The sequence below is a fragment of the Stegodyphus dumicola genome, chromosome 10, assembly GCF_044657685.1.
Source record: "Stegodyphus dumicola isolate Sdum_Otavi_A_Nest chromosome 10, ASM4465768v1".
Lineage (NCBI taxonomy): Eukaryota > Metazoa > Arthropoda > Arachnida > Araneae > Eresidae > Stegodyphus > Stegodyphus dumicola.
In genome coordinates this window covers 87,134,702-87,155,725 of record NC_140777.1, presented here as the reverse complement: position 1 = coordinate 87,155,725, position 21,024 = coordinate 87,134,702, and the positions used below count along the sequence as shown (strand labels likewise).

The following is a 21,024-nucleotide window of genomic DNA, read 5'->3' as shown; positions in this document are numbered from 1 at the left end:
TAACTATAAATGTCCAATTCACTTTTCAAATTATTGCCACCAAATATGATCACCCTGTATTACATTTAAAGAAATCAAATAATAAAGAATCTGATTAAGTGTATGTATGGTTCTCGCACTGTGATAAAACAATGGTACCTAGAGCCATCCAATTTTGAATAACGCAATCTTCCTGCGAATAAGGGCATCTCGAAGCCCAAATTTAAAATTTGTTTTTTTACCTATTTCATATTTTGTAAAACTTTTAACGAATTTTTGATTAACAAATTGAATGATTTAAAAGTGAGCAATGGCAACACTCTACCGGGGGAACTTTTTTATCTCCAGCACGCAGAACTGTGTATTGGAAATTCTAAAGATATGCTTATTTTAAAATTATTTTGTGACATTGCTGTTGAACTGAATTTTATAGTTCAAGTGCAAAGAACATGATATTTAGTAAACAAATGTAACACACAAAACATTTAAAAAAAAACCCTTTGGACGCAGTTTAAAATCTGAAACATTTCAGATTTTTTCCCTCTATGTCCTTTATAACTAGGTACATGAGGATTGCAATAATTTGCAAGTATACACAAGTGTTTCAATTTAAAAGTTCAGGAAACACAGCTTAACTACATACATGCTCATAATACTACTGGCAGTTTACTCCAAAAAGAATTAGCAGATTTCAGGGAATTTAAATTTTAATAAGCAATGAGTACTTTTAAGTAAACAAAATTTACAATGTACAATTTCATTCAAATTTGCTTTTATTTTACATGAGAAATTTTTTTGATGCATTTTAAAGTATTATTTACTCGGGGCATTTGTATGAATATGTTACATATTCATTTCTTTATGTTTCCTGAAGTATATACTTTTTAGCTTTGTAATTCATAATTTTATTAATATGACTTGTATAAACCAATACAATAAGGTTTTACTTCAATATTTTTCTTAAAAGAATCCAACTGCCCCGAATAGGGTAAATCCATTAAAAAATTCAATAACTGCCATCATTGAACTTGGTTTTTCTACAGACGATAAAAATCTCTAGAATTATAACTGGCTATATTAGATTAGGTTCAATGCATTTGAAAATTACTATAGTAGGAATCAAATCTGCTTTCAGTTATCAGTACACTGAGGGCAGTCACTTTTGAAATATACAAAAATATATATATCATATTAGAGATACCAGTATCTAATACCTTGACACTGCATTAACTACTGTTTACAAAGGAGTGACAGTTATGTTGATTTGAAGGCTGACCTTTTCAAGCTCTTTACAAGCAAGCATGATACCAGATGCATAATAAGAGCATAAGTAAAGTATCTAATGCATTAGCTAAGGAGGGTAGTCAGTCTTCCTTGATTACTGAAAGTGCTATGTCAACAAAAACCAGAGCAATATTCCTAAATTTGTAGAACTAGTTTAGAAGTTTAAATACAGAAGCTTTTATTTTCAGCTGCAAAAGTGCAAAAAGAGCAGTCATTTGCACTTCTGCAACTGAAGAAGGTTTTTGTATTTAAACCTTTGAAACCAGTCCTACAATTTAGGAATATTATGTTGATTCTTGTTGCCTTAGTTATCTTAGTTGTTGCCTTAGTAGATTCTTGTTGCCATTTCCAATAATGTTTTTCCTATAACCATCATTCTGTATGTTATTGTACCTCATACTTACTTGATTACTTGAATTACTGCTTGATTAGAGACTCGCATTTAATTGAACGAATACAATTTTAGGAAAATGCCGAACACTGAATCAGTCATAATTAAAAAAATTACTTACTCTAACTGACTTCAGCCAATCAATTTCATTGTTCAAGAGATTCTGAGCTGTTGGTAGAGGACAGTTGCACCCACATGCATAATTAAGTAATCGACATAGTAATGTAAAGAATTCATGTGAATTTTTTGCATACTCTTTAACAGTGGTCTAAAGTAAGGAAAAAAAAGGACAAAAACAACATTTAAGTCACAAAACAATTTGTAGTGGAAATATTCAATTATAAAACTAAATTCACTTGTATGGTGCCATAAGTACAATATACATATAAAACTTTTAGTATATATACAGTACACATACAGATCTTTATGCAGAAATTCAGAATAAAACATTTTTCAATTTTGCAGAGCAGAACTTTTACACAATGAACAAAACCAAATATACATTAAAAGTGTAAATAATTCCTAAATTTTCTAAATTTTTGAACCACTTGTATAACCGTAAATCATTAACAATAAACAATCAGGTTAACTTGTTTTTTGCTTTGTTAGCAATTCATTAGCTTTTAAATTTTACCCAATTTTGGAGTTTCTTATCTGCAGCATCAAAAGCCATAAGAAAATTAATAAATCAATATAAAGCAAGATGCTATAAAAGAAAAAATGTTCTAAAATATAGAATTACACTAAAATGTTTGAGAGCTACTACTATCTCCCACCCTCCAAGGAAGAAGCATTTCTAGGCACTAGAAGTTACCAGCATAGAATGATGATATTCAGGTATGTTTTATTGATCTGAACAGCCATTAGTGAGAACATAAAATTAGTGAGACATTTTCTGGAACACTGTTAACAGGGTTCATAGCCACATTTTAGTTAAAAAAATAAACACCTATAAGCACTTTTCAAGCACATTTTAAGAAAAAATAAGTAAGCACCTGTCTAATTACATTATACACAACTGCATAACCTTAAAAGAAAAATTAGACTTGCAATTTAAAATATGAGCAATGCAATATTTATTAAGAGAATGAGCATTACCTCAACCATGGAAAACAACTTTTTTTTTTTTTTTTTTTTTTAAATTTTAAATGACAGTTCAATTTACAGAATTAGTTTACAGTGAGAGAAAAAAAAACTATGCAGAACTAAACTATATTACAAGATTTAATGATGAAATTTCAGTTCAAAATACAGAAAATAAATAATAATAAGCCATATTAATTGTCTTCGCTTGGCACCTAATAATACAATTTATTTTTCCACTCATATTAATATTTAAATAATTTAAATCAAAATTCTGAACAATTTCTAAATTTTCATTGCATAACAGTTTTCCCTTAACATATATTCCAAGCAAAGTAATTTAAGTAAAAAAGAACATTTCTGAAATCAGGAGAAGGGAAATTGCTTCATGCAGTCATCCTTAAACAGTAAAAGCTTAACTAACCCGCATACTCGGAAATTGCCGAATATTCCATATAGTCGAGCATAACTGGAAAAAGAGGAGTGGGGGGAGATTGTAGCCGTTCTTTAGATTTCTCGGCTAAATAAAAGATTTTGACATTTCGATATGTGCATCATATAAATATAGACCAACGGAACTGAGAAGTATTCTGCTTAGAAAGCACAGTAAAACCCTTTTAAGTGTTCATAAATAAATCTCAGACTGAACATCAAAATTAATTATCTCTGCAAAATATCGCATACATTATTGCGCAATACGTGCGGCGTAATTCTTCCATATGTGATATTACGCAATCGAATCAACAGCAGCCGGTATTCGGAGAATAAAGAACTAAATAAAGGAAAAGAAAATGACTTACTAATCTGGGGTGTTTTTTATTCTAATTTTGAACAGACTGCGTTAAATTTCTGGAATATAATCATTCTTCGCTTGGGTTGGGTAGACCGCAAAACTTTTAGTCCTATTCAATCCAGATTGGACAGTGACGACAAAAAAAAAAAAAAATCCGCTGCTTCAATATTAGAGATTTTGCGGAGAAAGGGGAAAACCTCCCAACTTCCGTACTGTATAATGTATTGGGGGAAAAATTATTCTGACTATTCGATTACTTTCCTTATTTAAGCCATTCCGAATATTATTCCTTGGAAAGCTAATGTGTGTAAAAATACACCAATTTTTGGAAGTTTATCTACTGCAACTATATTATTATAAATATTCATACATATGCTCATAATATAAGCATAACAATCATAATAAACACGAATATGAACTGACCAGGCGGAACTAGAATGCAAATTATTAAAATCTTGATAGAAATTCAAACGTGTGTAGTATTTGGGTGGGCGGAAAAGAATACCGAATGTACCGGAATTTTCTACGGTTTTCGCAATTCTTTGACCAAAAGAACGACGTGCAACTGTCTATACTCTCGCGCGCACCATAGGTTACGTTAATGCAGAGAAAGGGGGAAAAGCTATTTCCGGGAGTATGATTCACCATCTGACGTTCCATATAAGGAAGAAAAGTTGTTTATTTAGTTTCGGCTTTGGTACGGGAGGGAAAATGCGAGTTCATCAAAAAAAGCACTAAAAGTAAAAAATAAGCACTAAAAACAAAAAAATAAGGGCTTTAAAGAAAAAGTAAGCACCTATAAGGGCCTTTATATTTTATTTTCAAATATAAAGACTTATAAACACTTGTTAGGACGGCTGCGAACCCTGGTTAACTTCCTTTGTTATGTCATTTTTATTTATGCAACATGGCACAACCTTTTACTTTTGCTTTTATACCTGTCGGATGGACTTTGCTCTCCTCCCCTAAGGTTTGAATTTGGATTGTGCCACCATTGGCGGACAGAAAAAAGACGACTGCAGAGTTGTCTTCTGGAAGTGCGATGGCATAACTTCGTGTAATCCACTATGGCTGCAATGTATCTCTTTTTAATCCCTTTTATGTTATGTTTAAAAGTAAATATTTTAAACAGCATTTGTCAAGTGCTTATATTCCTGTTGCAAAAAATGGCAGCCCCACTATGGGTCTGAAAATCTAAACTATATGGAAGAAACATTTGTTTGAAAACCCATATGGATTTCCAAAATCAAAAGTAATGGCGATGACCAATTCCATGAAATGTACAAGTTAAGTAAACTTTAATGCTTGAAGATTTGTTGAACAGAAGATCAGAGCTAAAAGACAGAACTTGAAGATCAGAACTAAAGAAAAGTTAACAATTCCAGTCACCTGAACTAATTTTATTTTCACTGTAGTAGTAGACACTGAAAGATGGTCAATACAAATAACTTCCAGCAAATGTACAGCAAAAGATAACAGAACATTTAGGGACTAATTTTTTACATAGTGCTAGAACTGCTTTAAACTTTCCAAATAATAGGTGGCATTACCATAACCACCCCAAACATAAATTTAGTGAGACATTTTCAAATCATCACAGCATCCAGAAAATAATGCAAACTTGAAAATCAAGAGGAAATATTCAATACTCTGTTAACAAAATATGAGGCTATGTTCCAACTAGGGGGAGAAGCACCTCACTATATTGAATACCATATGAATACCGGGAATAATTCTCCAGTTTCACTTTTAAAAAACATGCAGCTGATCTAGAAGCAGTTTTCAAGAGGCTCTTGTAGTTTAAACTTAATGCAAATGGAGAGAAAAACAGTTTTACTTGCAGTAAAGTGAAATATTTTGGTTGATGAAGATGACGAAGAAGCAGAGGTTGATTCAGAAAAGTCACCTGGCATACAGAAGATGCCTGCTCCAAGAACTGTGAAAAAAGTGCAGCCTTTAATGCAGATCTGTACCTGGCATGGCGGATAAATCTGAAATTTAGTTAGACATTCAAGTAATTTAACAAAGGAAAATATGACATGAGAAAAACCTGACTGGACATTGCGATAGCCTTTCCATCTTAAAGCAAAATGATGCAATAAAACCTTACATTATTCAAGCGAATTCTAGTAATTACATTTTGACTGCTGTGCTATTACAAGGAAAAGCTTCAGAGGAGCATCCAACAGAATATGCTAGCCATTTGTTGTCAGCCATCGAAAGAAATTACAACAGAACAAGAAGCCCTTGCTGTTCTATGGGTCTTGAATAAATTTTGTGGCTATATTGATGGTCAAGAAAATTACAGTGACCAGTGACAGAGATTTTAAGCTTACAGTCACTTATGGGCAGATTTGCTAGGTAAGTCATGTAATTACAGTCCTAAAATATGAAGATGGAATACATCCCTGGAAGGCTGATTTTGCAGTCACACCCTGTTTGCCCATATGTTGCCATGCCCTGTGTGCAATTATCAATGATAATCATGAAGAGTTTGTATGATAGCCATTGATATATCAACTAGAAGTGCAGCAGAAATCTGTTGAGAACAGCTGAAGGATACAGATCTTAAAAACATCATAGAATCTTTTGAATGTAAAGTGAAAAATGAAAACTGTTCTAATCGGACTAGATGAGGTTACATGATGAAAAGTTTGTAATGATAATCCTCAAACTCTGAAACAGACGAAGCTCAACTAGTAGTACCATTACATGATGAAGAAAGATGATGTTGATTAAGATGTTCTTATAGCAAGACAGTATGGTGCTAAAGAAGATGTCCTTGAAAAGCTATTGCAGATTCCTCATCAGGACAATGCTGTAGTCAGAGATAGAGGCTGTAACAAATAAAAAAACTGTACAACTTTTCTCCCATCAGCCTGATTTTCTCAAGTTGAACTCGCAGGAGGAACTTTGTCCCCCCCCCAGGGTTTGAATTCGGATCACATCTCCACTGGAGGACAGAAAAAAGAGGATTGTGCAATTGTCTTCTGGACACATGATGCCTAATATACATTCCACCTCAAGCTGTAATGTATCTACACTCATTGCCATAAAAATTTGTGCACCGAGAAATAACTGTGGGATCGTAATGAAACTTGGCATGAAAGTGTATGTCGGGTAGATATGCAAATGATTAGAAATGCAGCATGATTGTGCATTGCGTAATGCCACTAGAGAGCACCGAACTTCATTCTTCTTGGAGTATAAAAGAGGTAAGCAGAGCTTGTTCGAGTGTCCTTAATCTTCTGCTAAGGAAACGCTTGAGGTAGACATGCTGTTACGCCGCCATTGAAGTCAATATAAGCAGCTATCAGAAATCGAGAGGGGAAGAATCATTGGGATGATAGAAGCTAAATGGTCAGCTCAACGAGTAGCTCGTGAGGTAGGCCATTCTGATTTTACTGTGAGGAGGTGTTGGAACCAGTGGACAGAAAAGACGTCATTTGCACGGTGACCAGGCTCAGGACGTCCTAGACAGACCAGTCACTGTGGCACATCATATGACACGCACGCGTAGAGCCAACTGCCTCATTGGCCGCTATCCAGACGCAGGCAGTAGCTTCATTACGGGCCCATGTCTTCCCAAACCATCACACAGTATCTGGTATCATGGCACCCATTACGTGTGCTGCCAATTACACCCACCCACCAATGCCTTCATTTGGAGTTGTGTCACGCACAACAGGATTGGACTTTAACGGAATGGAACCAGGTCGTCTTCAGCGACGAATCTACAATTGACTAGTGATGACAATCGACTAATCTCAATTTGACTAGTGATGACAATCATATTCGTGTGTGGAGGCCCCGTGGTGAATACCTCAATCCTGCCTTCGCTTTACAGTGACATACCGTTCCCACAGTTGGTATGGGGTGCCATTGCTTACGATACACGGTCACCCCTACTATTGATCCATGGCACAATGACAGGCCAGCAGTACATCCATGACATCCTTCAGCCACTCAGGGCAGGGCTCCCGGGAGCCTGTTTTCAACAAGACAATGCTTGGCCACACATAGCATGGATCTCACAAGACTGCCTCTGCTACATAACACCCTTACCTGCCTTGCTCAATCCCCAGATTTGTCACCAATCGAGCATATCTTGGATCATTTGCGACGGCAAGTTGGACAGCCTACAAGATTGGTCAAACTAGAGGCGTGTTTTCAGCAACTGTGGAACGAGATGTGTCAGGACACCATACGGAACTTGTATGCCTCAGTGCCCGCTAGTATTGCGTCGTGCATTCGTGCTAGAGGTGGTCCAACAGAGTACTAAAACTTTCATTCATGTGTACTTTCTCTGCAATAAATGATCCTTTATTCTTCAATTTTTCTAATCATTTACTTATATCAAAGTAGTACTTACATACGTAAAATTTCGTTTCATTCTGACAACTCTTTCTTGGTGCGCAAACTTTTATGACAATGAGCGTATTTGTAATTTCTTCTATGCTATGTTTAAAAGCAAATATTTGTAGGGCTGACCTAACACTATGTCTGTCCTCTCGGGCATTAGTCATGGGAGCGCTTTGAGATCCTGCATGCCGTTCAATATGACCCTCAGCAACACATTGATTCCATATTCGCATGACAATGATTGAACGTCGACTAGATCGACGGGCGATATCAGGGAACGATAATCCATACACTCGATAGCAACTGATCCCGCCTCTATCGAATTCTGACACATGCTGGTAAGCATTTCTTCTTATTAGAGGTATACAATATTTATACAGATTTTCTTTTATGCAGTGCTTCAGATGTCGTTTCTCTCTACTGTGTTGTCTAAATGTGCTGAAATATTAATCATTTGCATATCCCCATCTCTTCTTCCTTTCATGTGATTTTGACATTTGCCAGATCATTCCTTCCTAGCGTTGCAATTTTAATGGCCAGCAGTGTACACATATATATACAAGATATAATAAAATATGATGGTGGCACTAAGAAATGGTTGGTAATCTTAAAACTGACTGTTCTAAATTTTGTTTTCTCTCCCTCCTTTTATAATTAAAAAAAAAAAAATTATAATATATATATATTACACTTCTTATTTATTGCTTAGTCGTAATGATATTATAGTTTCTATAATTTACGATTTTCATAAAGCACAACTGTAAAAAAAGTTTGATACCAAAATAATTTAATTACTTTTTACTAAAAAAAAAAGGGGGTATTTCTTTTACACTGTCAAAATATGCAATACAGATTTTGAAGCACTGATATTGAAAAAGCAGTCTAAATTTCTTTAAATGAAATTTGACGAAACATACTTACCATCAGCTGAGTAAAAAGTAAAGTTATGGAGAACACAAGGCACTGATGACCAAAATAACACTTTGTTGCAATAAGTAAAAATTGATCTGCTGCACATATTCTAATGGAGCTGGAAAAGAAAGTGTGTATTAAAGAACTTGTTTTATATACATACATTCTACTCACCAATGATAGAGCTTCTGCTGGAAGCCTACCAGGAAAGTTTGATTCTTATTTAGAGGAAAAAGAATGGTTTCTAAGATTTCTCTTCCCATTTAAACATTGATAGTTTTTTTTTTTTTTTTTTCTTATTTACTGGAAACATTCTAACTACTTTTTCCTTGTGCTTTTCGGTTGCTTGTCTTAAAAAAATACGACTGCAGTGCGATCTTGCAAAACATGAAATAAGTTGATATCTTACAAAAACTGACTAAGTTTTTTTGTAACTGGATTGAGTTTTGCCCATGCGCAGAAGTATCACGCTATCAGTTTAATGTGGGTAAAAAGTTAATATGCAACCACTTTTCTCATTTTAAGAAACTGACTGACAACAGCAAAATTTTCATTTATGACATTTATTAAATATCAAAAACACATTTCAGAAATAAGCAATGAGAAACAAAGATAGACAAATTTACTAGCTCTGTCATGCCTTTACGACGTATCTTACAATGGAAACATACTTGAAAATCAGAAACTCTGAGGAGAATATTTGAAAATATCAGCTGAAAATAAAAACTTCCACTAAAATCTTAGTGTAATGAGATTCTTAGTTGTAACTTTTAGTGTCTAGTTATTAAACAGTCAATGTGCAAGTCAAATTAAACAGTCAATGTGCAAGTCAATGGACGAGACTATCTTTCAGGGAGAGGAAAATACAGAAAACTTCAGATCTCAACCACTTGCAAACATTCACTGTTAAATTACAAAATGAAAAATTTCAAGTCATATTATTTATATAAAGTGTTAATATACATGAAAAATATTCTGCTTTGTTGCAATATGATGGAAAATGCGAGATGCACAAAGCAGCATTAGTAAATACTTATAAAAATACCATATGTATATTTAAGAATACCACTACACATTATGTTCATTAAAGTCCTTATGTAGTCTTTATTTTCACAACTGTTGGTCATAGACATATGTACTTCCAGTGACAAATGTATTTTAAATGATGTGATTATTCATGTTTTGGCATATTTAAAATTTAAAAGCCATATTTCTAAAATAGCAAAAATCTAACTTGTACAATCCTCTAACTTCTTAGTTATACATCAAAAAAGTTTATACTCATTACAAAACAACAACAACAACAACAAAAGTTTCAGTATGACAAAAAATTGGCTGAGATATTTAATTTCAAAATTTTGGAGCTTTTGACATCCTTTTCAGCTGAGAGGTACATTAAAAAATAAAATATAATAATTTAAAATTCCCCTTTTCCTCTATGTTATTCAATGATATCTTTGATGATTTACCGTAACTTTGTTACATACAGTATGCTGAAAAAATTCTGTACACATAATATAAGTTTTTAATTGTTAAAAATGCATTAATATTATCATGAAGTTCAGAATTATAATCTAATTACACAAAAAATTCATAAAATTAGAAATATATTTAATTTTAATTTATGCAAATAATGTTACAAGTCAGTTATGCTCCAAAACTAAAGCCAGCCATTGTTTTCTGAAACATGAATTCTGTAGGATTTTCTGAATATGATATTGCTTTTTTAGGGGTGGGGGAATATTGATCAACACTTTCATGACAAACTGTAAAGCAATAATCATCCTTAATCTATTAACTTTTTTAAAAACCAAACTAATATTTCATTATATATATAAGCAAACATTTAGCTCGTAATTTTTCTGTAATCCCTGGTCTCAAAAAGTAAATATCTTTATGATTTTTGTCATACGAGAAGTCATACTTTTTATTTTATTTTTTATAATGACACTTTTCCCAAGTATGACTAAACATAGGAACCCGAGAATCACAAAAAAAAAAAAAAAAAAAAAAAATTGATTTTATAACTTTTATATAACTGATTTTTTAAAATTTATGTTATGGAAAATAGTTATGTATTATTTGTTGTATACAGTTATTATGTATTATTTTACTGTGCATAAGGTATTCTTAGTTATATTATTTTACACTGTTTAATGAATTTGTATAGTTATTATTTAAGAATTAATGTATAGTATTTAGTATTGCTTAAACTTTAACTCAATTTCGACGACTCAATTACGGCAAAACTCTTTTAAGTTTAGCTGAAGAGTGTGATTCAGAAAAAAGGGCAAGGCATGTTACTTCCGTTTATCATGAAGCGGTCAGTTGCGGCCAGCTGCAATTTCCTTTTCGGGGGGTTGAAAACACGTGTTTTGCTCGTTCAGAGGCGAATAGTTCTAAGGGGCGGCGATTATATGACAGAGTTATAGGTTGGAAACCTCTTTGCATGGGAAAGAAAGGGTCTGTTATCTTGCTGAGAGTTCTGAATTTTTTTGGAAATTTCATAATGGTTTATCACATGCTTGTATATGGCCAGAGAGGGTCAAAGTTTCTTTAAAATTGTTTAAATTTTTAATTTCAGTGTTGTTTGAGCCAATGGTGATTTAGAGGCGTTTCTTCGTGAGTGCCAACCAAGATTTCTTAAGCTGTTGCACGTGAGGCAAGAGGGGAATTTTTAGCCCCTTTTAGCATATTTTTTCATAGCCTTGATGGGTTTGCTTCGTTGGGCACTAATCTGCTCGATTATTAACGCAAGAATAAAAGTCTGCATCAGATCCTCTCTTATGATGAAAAGAGGATTTACTTCAACAACACAGGATGAAAAGAGGGTTGGTTCTGCAACGGGTGAGCCCATCGGTGATGTCGCTAAGTGCAATTTGATTAACAAAACAATCATGCTTTGTATCTGGTGCGATTGCAAAGATAATATCCACAAAGATTATATAGGAAAAGGAAAAACCCCCAGACAGTAAAGTGTACAGCCTGATGCTAGTCCGTGTTGACGCTGTTATCACAGAAATACATCAAACTGAGTTCTGGTGCAAAAAGGTAATGTTTCATGGGTGATTACTACCTGCACTAAAACTACTGATGTCATTTTTTTTTCTAACTTTATTAAAATGTATTTTGGTGAAAAACTTTCTTTACAACCAGATATATTGTTTAAGTATATTAAATAATTTGAGCTACATGATAAGAACGTATTTGTAGTTAATCAAGTTTTAAAAATGAAAGACATTTAACACAATTAATGTAAAAAATTACAATGAAGAGGAGAGGAAGAAAAGAAAAACTACATATAATTAAACTTACCGATTTTTACAAATGAGTAATAAATCAATTATGAAGACATGCCATGCTTTTTCTTTCATAAGAGTATCTAAAGCTTCTGGACATAAAGCCAGAGATATAGTTAACACTTCTAAAGCCTCCCTGCATAACTGGATTTCTTCAGAATCAACAGGTTTGCAAATCTATATTGTGTGCAAAGTGGAAAAAGTACTTAGAAATACAACACATATGTTTAAGATAAATTACACTATTACATAAAACAATGCTTCATAATATAACAGATGAAAGATGCACTACGTTTTGCTTTGTAAATTCACTTACTCATGTGTCACAACACGATTTTACTGGAAAATTTTATCTCTGCCTCTTTGTAGAAACAATTAGTACTTTGATATTTAATAAATCAGCTTTAGAATGTGCCTGCTTTCTACAAGAATGTTTGCCAGTTCAAAGTTTATTTATTGATTTTTAAAAAATTTTATTTATTTATTTTTTTATATATAATTTTTATTTTACACATTCAACATATTTTTCAAATACACAATCATGGCATTATAGCCAAAGTTTTTCCCTCAGGAATATGGATTTAATTTTTCAGAAATTCCCCTATATTTTTATGAGCATTTGCTATTTAGGAACTACAACATTTCCCAACATCTCTAAGTTACAATAAATTGTCTAAAATTTTAATATAATGATAAAGAACAAGTCCAAAAAAAAAAAAAAAAAAAAAATAGAAAATAGAAACAAATACAGATAAATAAATAAAACTGATCTATTACTATCTGATGCAATGCACCAGTTCCAAAATAATTTGACTATTCTTGCTACTGGAGGGTATGAGGTATCGTTACCATTAAAAAAAAAAAAATATTTTTGCTAAGTAACAAAGAACTGATTCTGAAAATGCATTAATTACCAAAATATGCAAGCACACAAGCAGAAGGATATCTACCTGTTTACATTTCCATATTTAAAGAAAGGCTAGGAATTATTGAAAAGGTTCAAAATGAAGAAGCAAATGAATTCAAACACCATTTACCCCATTGCCTTATAATTAAAGAAAAATTAACCTAAAAAATCAGACCAATCTTTGACCTCACCAAAAGAGGTAAATCAGTGATCCGTAAATGATCTTTTAATTAAAGAATTAAACTTAATTCAGGGATTAACTCATTAACTGATATAATGTAATATATCACGGATTATCCCTGTAAATGATCTTTTAATTAAAGAATTAAACCTAATTGAGTTAATCCCTGATATAATGGACAGAGTAAATTGCGTCTCATAGGATTATCGACCACAGAACAGGAATTTCTTAGATTCTTTTTTCCTTTTGAAAGTGAAGAAATTCTTTATAAACATTGCAGAGCAGTATTTGGGATTACAAAAGTCCTTTTTTCCTCATGGCATCTTTAAATCATTTGCTAAGTAATGCTTCTGATGTTATCTCTCAACTGATGAATATTCTGATGCTATGTCTCGACTGTCATTCATTTTATGTAAATAACTATGTTACAGGAGTATTTAGTTTAGATGGATTACAGAAATTTGTCCCTTACAGCCCAAAATTTACTGTAAAGTGCATGTTTTAATTTAACACCCTGGGAAAGCAGCATGACTAGTTTGCATATATCCAAACTCACTGAGGATATTTCTTTTTTGGATATTATATGGAATTTGGATTGAGATACCCAGAGATGCTTAGTAACTACAATCAAACTTAAACAAATCAGACAAACACAGCTGTTTTGTCTTTGGTACATCAAATATTTGATCTACTTGGAATTTCGTGCCCTATTGCCAAAACTATTGATGCAGGAAGCATGGAGAAATAAGCTAAACTGGGACAGCCCCTTAACGGACAATGCAGAAAAGTTAATTTTTAGATTGGTTGGCAGAGCTGCTGATATTAAATAATGTTGAAGTTGCACAATATGTGGAAATAAATAAGACGTCTGAATTATATATATATATATACCTGCAAATGCATATAAAACATTGTATGATGCTTGTGTTTTTATATGAACAGAGGTTTCTCTTGGTGTCAAAATTTGTCTCTTACGAGCCCAATCTATAGCTGCACCACTCAAGAAACCGATGATACTGAAATTAGAATTTATGTCATGTTATGTAGAAGCATTATTAGCACATTCCATTAGATTAATTCTTTATTTGTCTGGCATAAAATTACATTTTGGTGCAATTCCATGGCGCAGTGGCCTTTTGGTGGATTTATGAATGGGTAGGCGAGGTTGTCTCAAGTAAAGACGACCCACCAGTTGACCTCACTAGAAAATTACAATGTTCCTGGTGAAATGAATGTTGCTGATGTTATTCCTCAAGGATGTTCATGCTAAAAAAAGTTTACTAAAACTCAGTGCTGGGAACGTCCATCATGGCTCTTCAAAAATTCTGAAAAATGGCAATCTAATAAAGTATAGCTTATCATCTAGTGATTTTTTAACTTGTCTTTCATAAGTTAAAGACAGTGATACTGGTCAGATTGAAACTGTTCCAGAATAGACTTCAGATGCCCAAGCCACTCAAAGAATTGTTGAAGTGCTCTGTCACCTTGATACGAGTGATATTTCTCAAGAGTTTTGAGCCTCTTGCAATAGCTATGGACCTCAAAAGAGGGGATGTTTGAATCCAGCCTCACTCTACACTGGATTCGAAGTAAGGTTATCGATGAATTTTTATTCAAGCAGTGTGAAAGAACTGAACTGAAGAGTCAATTTTGCTTTTCCTTTTGACAGTGTACAAGAGTCTGCTATGCAGCAAAGCTGAATTTATTTCTTTTAAATGCAGAATTTCATTTTGTTACTAATTAAATGCTATTTAATTGTGAATTGATATCTTACTGATTTATTAAACAATTCGACAGATGTTAAGCATTGGTTAGATGTGCGAGAGCCCCTTTAGAACAGTTTGATTCTACATGATGTAATCAAAAGTGTCAGGACACCTCTAGAAAGTAATCTACCTGCTAACTGGCAAAACACTGTATGCTGAGTGGATATAAAAGAAAGTGGTCATGTTTCAGAAACAGCATAGCAAATCTTTAAACTTAAAGCAAGTGCAACTAAAGCCTAGTATGCTGTTTAGAAATCCTGTTTGTATCAGAAGAATGTCAGGGGAATGACATTTATGGTAATGTGCTATTCTTTAAGTTTGATGGTGGGAATACTGAAGAGCGATCCTGTTTCTTGCAGTTTGGAATTGGCCACTTGAATCTCGTGAGGGGAAATATGGACACAGAGGCATATTTTACACAGTTCAAAACTATTAGCATTGAGGAAGACCTTTGGCATGGGGGCCTTCATATTTTAGCAAACTCCAACCTACATGGCACATGCTGTTAAAATATAGTTTTCTTACATAGATGTTGGGAAAATGGACCAGCAGGCTCAAACTCAATAAATCCTCCAGAACATCTATGGGAGAAGTTAAAATGTCATTTGCAAAACAAGTTACAATACAAGGAGAAAAAAAAAAAATCGCTGATAGAACTAACTGCAGCTCTTCTACAACAATGCAGAAGTATTCTACTAGCAAATTACAGAGATCTAGCATATCTTTCTGAGTTGCCATTGTTATTGCAGCCAAAGGAAATTCCAATTAATGCAAATTCCTAGTATACAGGCATGTAACAATCCATAACTCTTCCTATAAATGTCCAGCTACTTTTGAACATGTGTAATTTATGACATAAAACAGATTTGAAGAAAACTTTTTCTGCATTCATGCTTTAGAATGTATAATAGAGTTAACAGATTTGTTGAAAAAGTGGTACGTGGAACTGGAATAGAATATATGAAATTGCTTTGATCTAATGCTATCCTAAAAATATAGCAGAAGTTTAATGAATAAATCACATGATGTTCAGACATTTGATTAGTATAACCTTATTTCTTTCTCCTTGTAGGGGAGATGAATCTAACTTCATTATGCAAAAAGAAGATAGATATATAGATCTTTATTAGATAAAAGAAAGATTATGCATGAAGATTAGTACAACAGAGTTCAAGATGAAAGATCTTTTACTACTAATGTAAGAATTCAGAACTTAACAGAGTTTAAAATAAATGGAAATGGGTTTTACAATTGGAAACTGTTCAAAGCAAGAATACCTTTTCCTCCAACTGATGTAATTCTTCATATGATGCTTGCATTAAGTCCATAGAGCCTGAAGATGATGCCCAAGCCATTTTCATAATAGCTTTAACAGTAGCAAGATCAGGACGATGACTTATGGCCTATAAAAACAAAAATCTTGCATCATAAAAAAGTTTGTACATGGAATGCTAAAATTACTTCATTTGAAAATGTAATATACAGATATATATATGTACGTGTGATGATCTTTGTGATGATGTAGTTTTGGGGGAGAAGATGCAACCCAAATCGCACCCGAGTCGTGCCAAGAAGGCTGTTTCCTAGGACTGTTGCAAAATCACACCTGGCTTACTTATAAAAAAACATTGTTTTTAACTTTTACAAGAAGAATTATTTCATAAATATACTTCTGGTTAAAAACTGATACAACATTAGGGGTGCTAAACATGCCCCACAATTTCAATACACGCAGTTTATATTTAATACAATGAAGAAAACAGCAAAGCAAGATACAAGGATTACTCATGACACAGCAAATGAGAAAAAGTAACATGTATTCCCCTCGGTCCTATTTGTAGTGGAAAAGCCATTGCTTTAATTCTGAGCAATGATTGGACTATATATGTCACAGTGCAGAGAAACTGCAGGGAATGCTTGATGCGGGAGAGTGACACAGTAAAGCATATCCTTTGAAGTGGGAAATGTGTTTAGCTAAAATATAGGAATCTGAAGATTTACTGCCAATTGATTACAATTCAGTTTACGTCCGCACACATATATATTAAAACTTAAAGTAAAAATGGTAAAGATGGACTATCAGGATTAAAATCTAGTGCTAATGTAAGCTCAGATTAATTAAATTATTATTAATAGAGATTATTGTCTGGAAAAAGCAAGTGTATTAGCTATTGTAATCATGAAACTTAAAAATTAGTGTCATTAAGCTAAAAATAAACTTAAAAACTAAAAATAAATAAATAAATAAAAATATATTAATTGTTGCTTATTCCATGGAAAAAGGATGATTTTTCAAAGGGTTAATTTTTCTTGATAAAACAGCCAACAATTATTGAGATCTGATCATGTTTTATCCTGCTCATCTGTTTTAATAAATCTGATTTGTGCACCACGACTTCCTTGTACAGAATATTAAATTATATGCATTTTTTCTTGCATTTTATTTAAACTTTATTGGATTGAATTAAATCTACTTCGTCTATAGCGCATAAACCACAATAGAATAAATGCACTCTTTAAAATTCACTATATTTGTTTACCATAGCGACACTTTGGTGCTAGGTTCACTTAACAATGTTATATTTCGTTCATATTATAACTCAAAATGCACAAAATTTTTATCATTTGAAGAATTATCTAATCGTTGCCACATGTTCTATTCAAATACTATAATAAATCTAAAACGACATGTAAAAGAAATTAAGCAAACAAAATAAAAAAGAAACAGTTTTCACAGACGATTCAATACTTCTCATTCAGTTAATTCAGTGCTCACTTACCGACAAGGCAAATACATAAAAACTCAAAATATATATATTAAAAATTACGAAATAAATCTTAAACACTTACTTCCTCGAATAAATTCCAGAATAGATTGAGCATGATTTAATTCGCAATAATAAAAGAAGGTGTTATCTTTGCTGTTGTGAAGCTTAGTTTCTCTAGATTGGAAACAAAGCCGCTATTCTGCCAAGTCAAACATCCAAAGTTTATGTAAACAAACATGGATGCCATCACATAAATAATTAGGCTTAGCCACACTTAAACAATTTTTAAATTGTTGATAACTCTACAAATATTGCATGTGGAGTTACTAAAGGCATTAAAACCTTAACCGGAAGGTAAGAACAACATAATTCAATCATTTTTAAAGCGAAAAATGCACAATATACATACATATAAGAGTAAAGACACTGAGATCATTGAGCCGGGTAAAAGAGTGGACATATATACATATATTTATACACTTTTCATGTGGCCAATTGCAACCAAAATATGAGGTGCACACCTACATGTTATAGCAGTTCTATATATAAAATTTCAACATTCTGAGGCAATTCGATTTTGAGTTTTGCGAGATACATACATCGCCACAAAAATTTTCTTCACAATTCATTTTAAATCAGTTTTATTAATTTTTAAGGGGGAAAAGTGTCTTCCATTCTGTCCTTATATACAGATGTCAGGCAAAAGCATTGTTAACTTGCATTCAATAGTGGTCAAAATGGATATTTTCGTTGAAATATGATGCCTGAAACTTTTTGTAATTTCGTAATTGTTTAATAATTTTTACTTCGTACAAGTAAAAAATTAAACAAGACAAAATTGATAAAACTCAAATGCTGTGCAAGATACCTGAACCATGAAAATATGCACAAAATAAAAAATCAGACATTAAATAAAAACTACAAAATAAAACTGAAAATTTACAAAATTTAACAGAAAAAAAAAAAAAAATATTCGTCCTAAACATAACGCCCATAAAATTACAAACAAACAAACAAAACTAAAACTAAAAAATAGATTAAGATTAATTTTTATGTAACCTTTACATGCAGTGCCCTTTTTCCCCTTTGCTTTCTTGTGGCAAATATGCCTTGCTACCGACTTCTGTGAATCGTCTATTTTCTTAGTAGGAGCTAAGCTTTCAAAAATTGTGGGTTGCATACTGCCCCCCATAATAATGTGTGAATGAAATACTACATCTAAACAATTGCTTTATCAAGAAATAAAAATTATTTGGTGAATCAACAGCCACATCTGACTTCAAGTGTCATCTTTTTATCTATGCAGTAAAGAATCTCCAAGTTATTACAATGCAACAAACCGCTGCCAATCCAAATCATCCCACTACAATGACTTGGAAGCATACCATGAGCCGACAACTGTGTTTTTCTACTTTGTGTGTGAACAAAAAATTACCTAAAGAAAAAAAAAAGTGTTTTCGAAATGATCAATGAGACGGCATTTATAGCCAAGGCTATCTATCTGTAATGTGTGAGAAATTTATGTACTTAAAATTTTTTATGTTATCATCATGTTTAATCATCATTAGCATTACATTCATGAATATCATTGAGTAAATTAAATCAAATTTGTTTTCAGTGTCAGGAATAAAAAATTATGCATGAATTCATTTATCACACGTGGCATCTCTAAAATTAGTGTTGAAGAGGGAAAAAGTCTGAAAAGCAGTTTTGTTACAGTTTAAAGGCATAGAATTCATTGTTTGTTTTAAACCATTTTTGAATTTATAAGTTTCATGAGCAATTTTAATGTTATTTAATAATTTATTTGCAATGTTTTATATGCTTAAATTATTTTGTCATCGTAATGAATAAAGAATATGTTGATTCTATTACAAAATGTAATATTGATTTTATTATAAATTGTAAATTCTTTATAAATGTTTACAAGCTCTATTATTGTGAGTTAGAGTAAATTTTTTATTCGCTAAAATTGTAAGACCTAACTTGAATATAAGTTATTCTTCTTTCTTTGAATTTTTGTATAGTTATGTTTTTATTTCAGTTATGTAACACTGAACAATGTTATGGTCATACTTCGTAATTAATAACTTTGATATATTTATAAAATGCTAAAAGCCAGTTGATCAAGTAAATGGAAGCAAGTAAAATGGAGGTTTTTACTTGCTATTGTATTTTAAACATCTCCAAGCCATCAACAAGTAGTTAAGTTGATCTGCTTCTGAGGACTTGCACATTTTTTTAAATCAAAGTTTATTTTCTTATTGTACTATATTTTGTAACTTTGTGTTTATTAATTCAAGTCCATTTTACATTGCTTTACAATACGAAAATGTGGATTGTTTTATAATGAGTAAAGAATGAATTTTAATAGAATTTCATAGCTACGTAAAAAGAGATTTTTTTCGCTTTCTATTGAATACAACAGTCTTGCAAAAGACTTTCAAAAGAAGGGCTAAACACATCATGATTCACATGCAAACGAGGATTTAATAAACTGTGAACTTTTGCAACTATTTCTCAAAAACTTTACGACAACTTTTATATTTTTAGAGAAAACAAAAGTAAATTTTTAAAATTGAATTGAAAATTTTAATAAGACTCTAAATGAGGAATAAAAAGGCTTATTGCCAAAATTAAAGTTAATAGTTTCTTTTCATATTTTATATCTTAGGTATTCCTCCCCTAAATATGTAATATTTTATATTACGTATTTAGGGAAGTAATATATATTGAGTAACATTACTTCCCTGAGGAATACGTAAAATTTTGGCAATAAGCCTTTTTATTCCTCATTTTAGATTGGTTACATCCCTTTCTTATCCTAATGAATGTCGTCTCAAAATCAATCTATAATTCCACCTTATGTACACATTACAATACGGACAATTCAATCAGATTAAACAAACTTTTGACTATATAACTGACACTTCTCAAAACTCACTGTATTGTTCATTCTCTTAACAGATCTAATCTTGCAAAAATTGTGAGTGCACATTGCACTCATAACTACGTGTGAATCAATACTGCATCTAAAAAAATGCTTTATTAAGAATAAAAAAAAAAAAAAAACATGGTGAATCTACAGCGACGTCTGTCTTCAACTGCCATCCCTTTTACCTATGCAGTAAAGAATCTCCAACAGAACAAACCATCGCCAATTTATTACAGCTAGTGCCAAATCATCCCATTATGCATGTAAAAATTATGCACTTTCTAAGAGCATAGAGCTTACATATTGAACATTTTTAGTAGCAAACATAATAACTTTTTATGTATATAGTACAGCTTAAGGTAAA

The 21,024-nt window shown here is 32.3% G+C and overlaps 1 protein-coding gene across 5 annotated transcripts in view; it reads right to left on the bottom strand.

The window, feature by feature from the left end:
- faf (ubiquitin carboxyl-terminal hydrolase-like faf) overlaps positions 1-21,024 on the bottom strand; it is a 199,447-nt gene that overhangs the window by 68,328 nt on the left and 110,095 nt on the right. For all 5 annotated transcript variants that reach the window (XM_085825211.1, XM_085825210.1, XM_085825214.1 and 2 more), the window contains 4 exons: positions 16,235-16,360; positions 12,120-12,280; positions 8,814-8,922; positions 1,776-1,922 (listed from right to left, as the gene is read on the bottom strand). In XM_085825211.1, the coding sequence (XP_085681337.1) occupies positions 1,776-1,922; positions 8,814-8,922; positions 12,120-12,280; positions 16,235-16,360 (543 nt within the window). The remainder of the gene's footprint in view (positions 1-1,775; positions 1,923-8,813; positions 8,923-12,119; positions 12,281-16,234; positions 16,361-21,024) is intronic.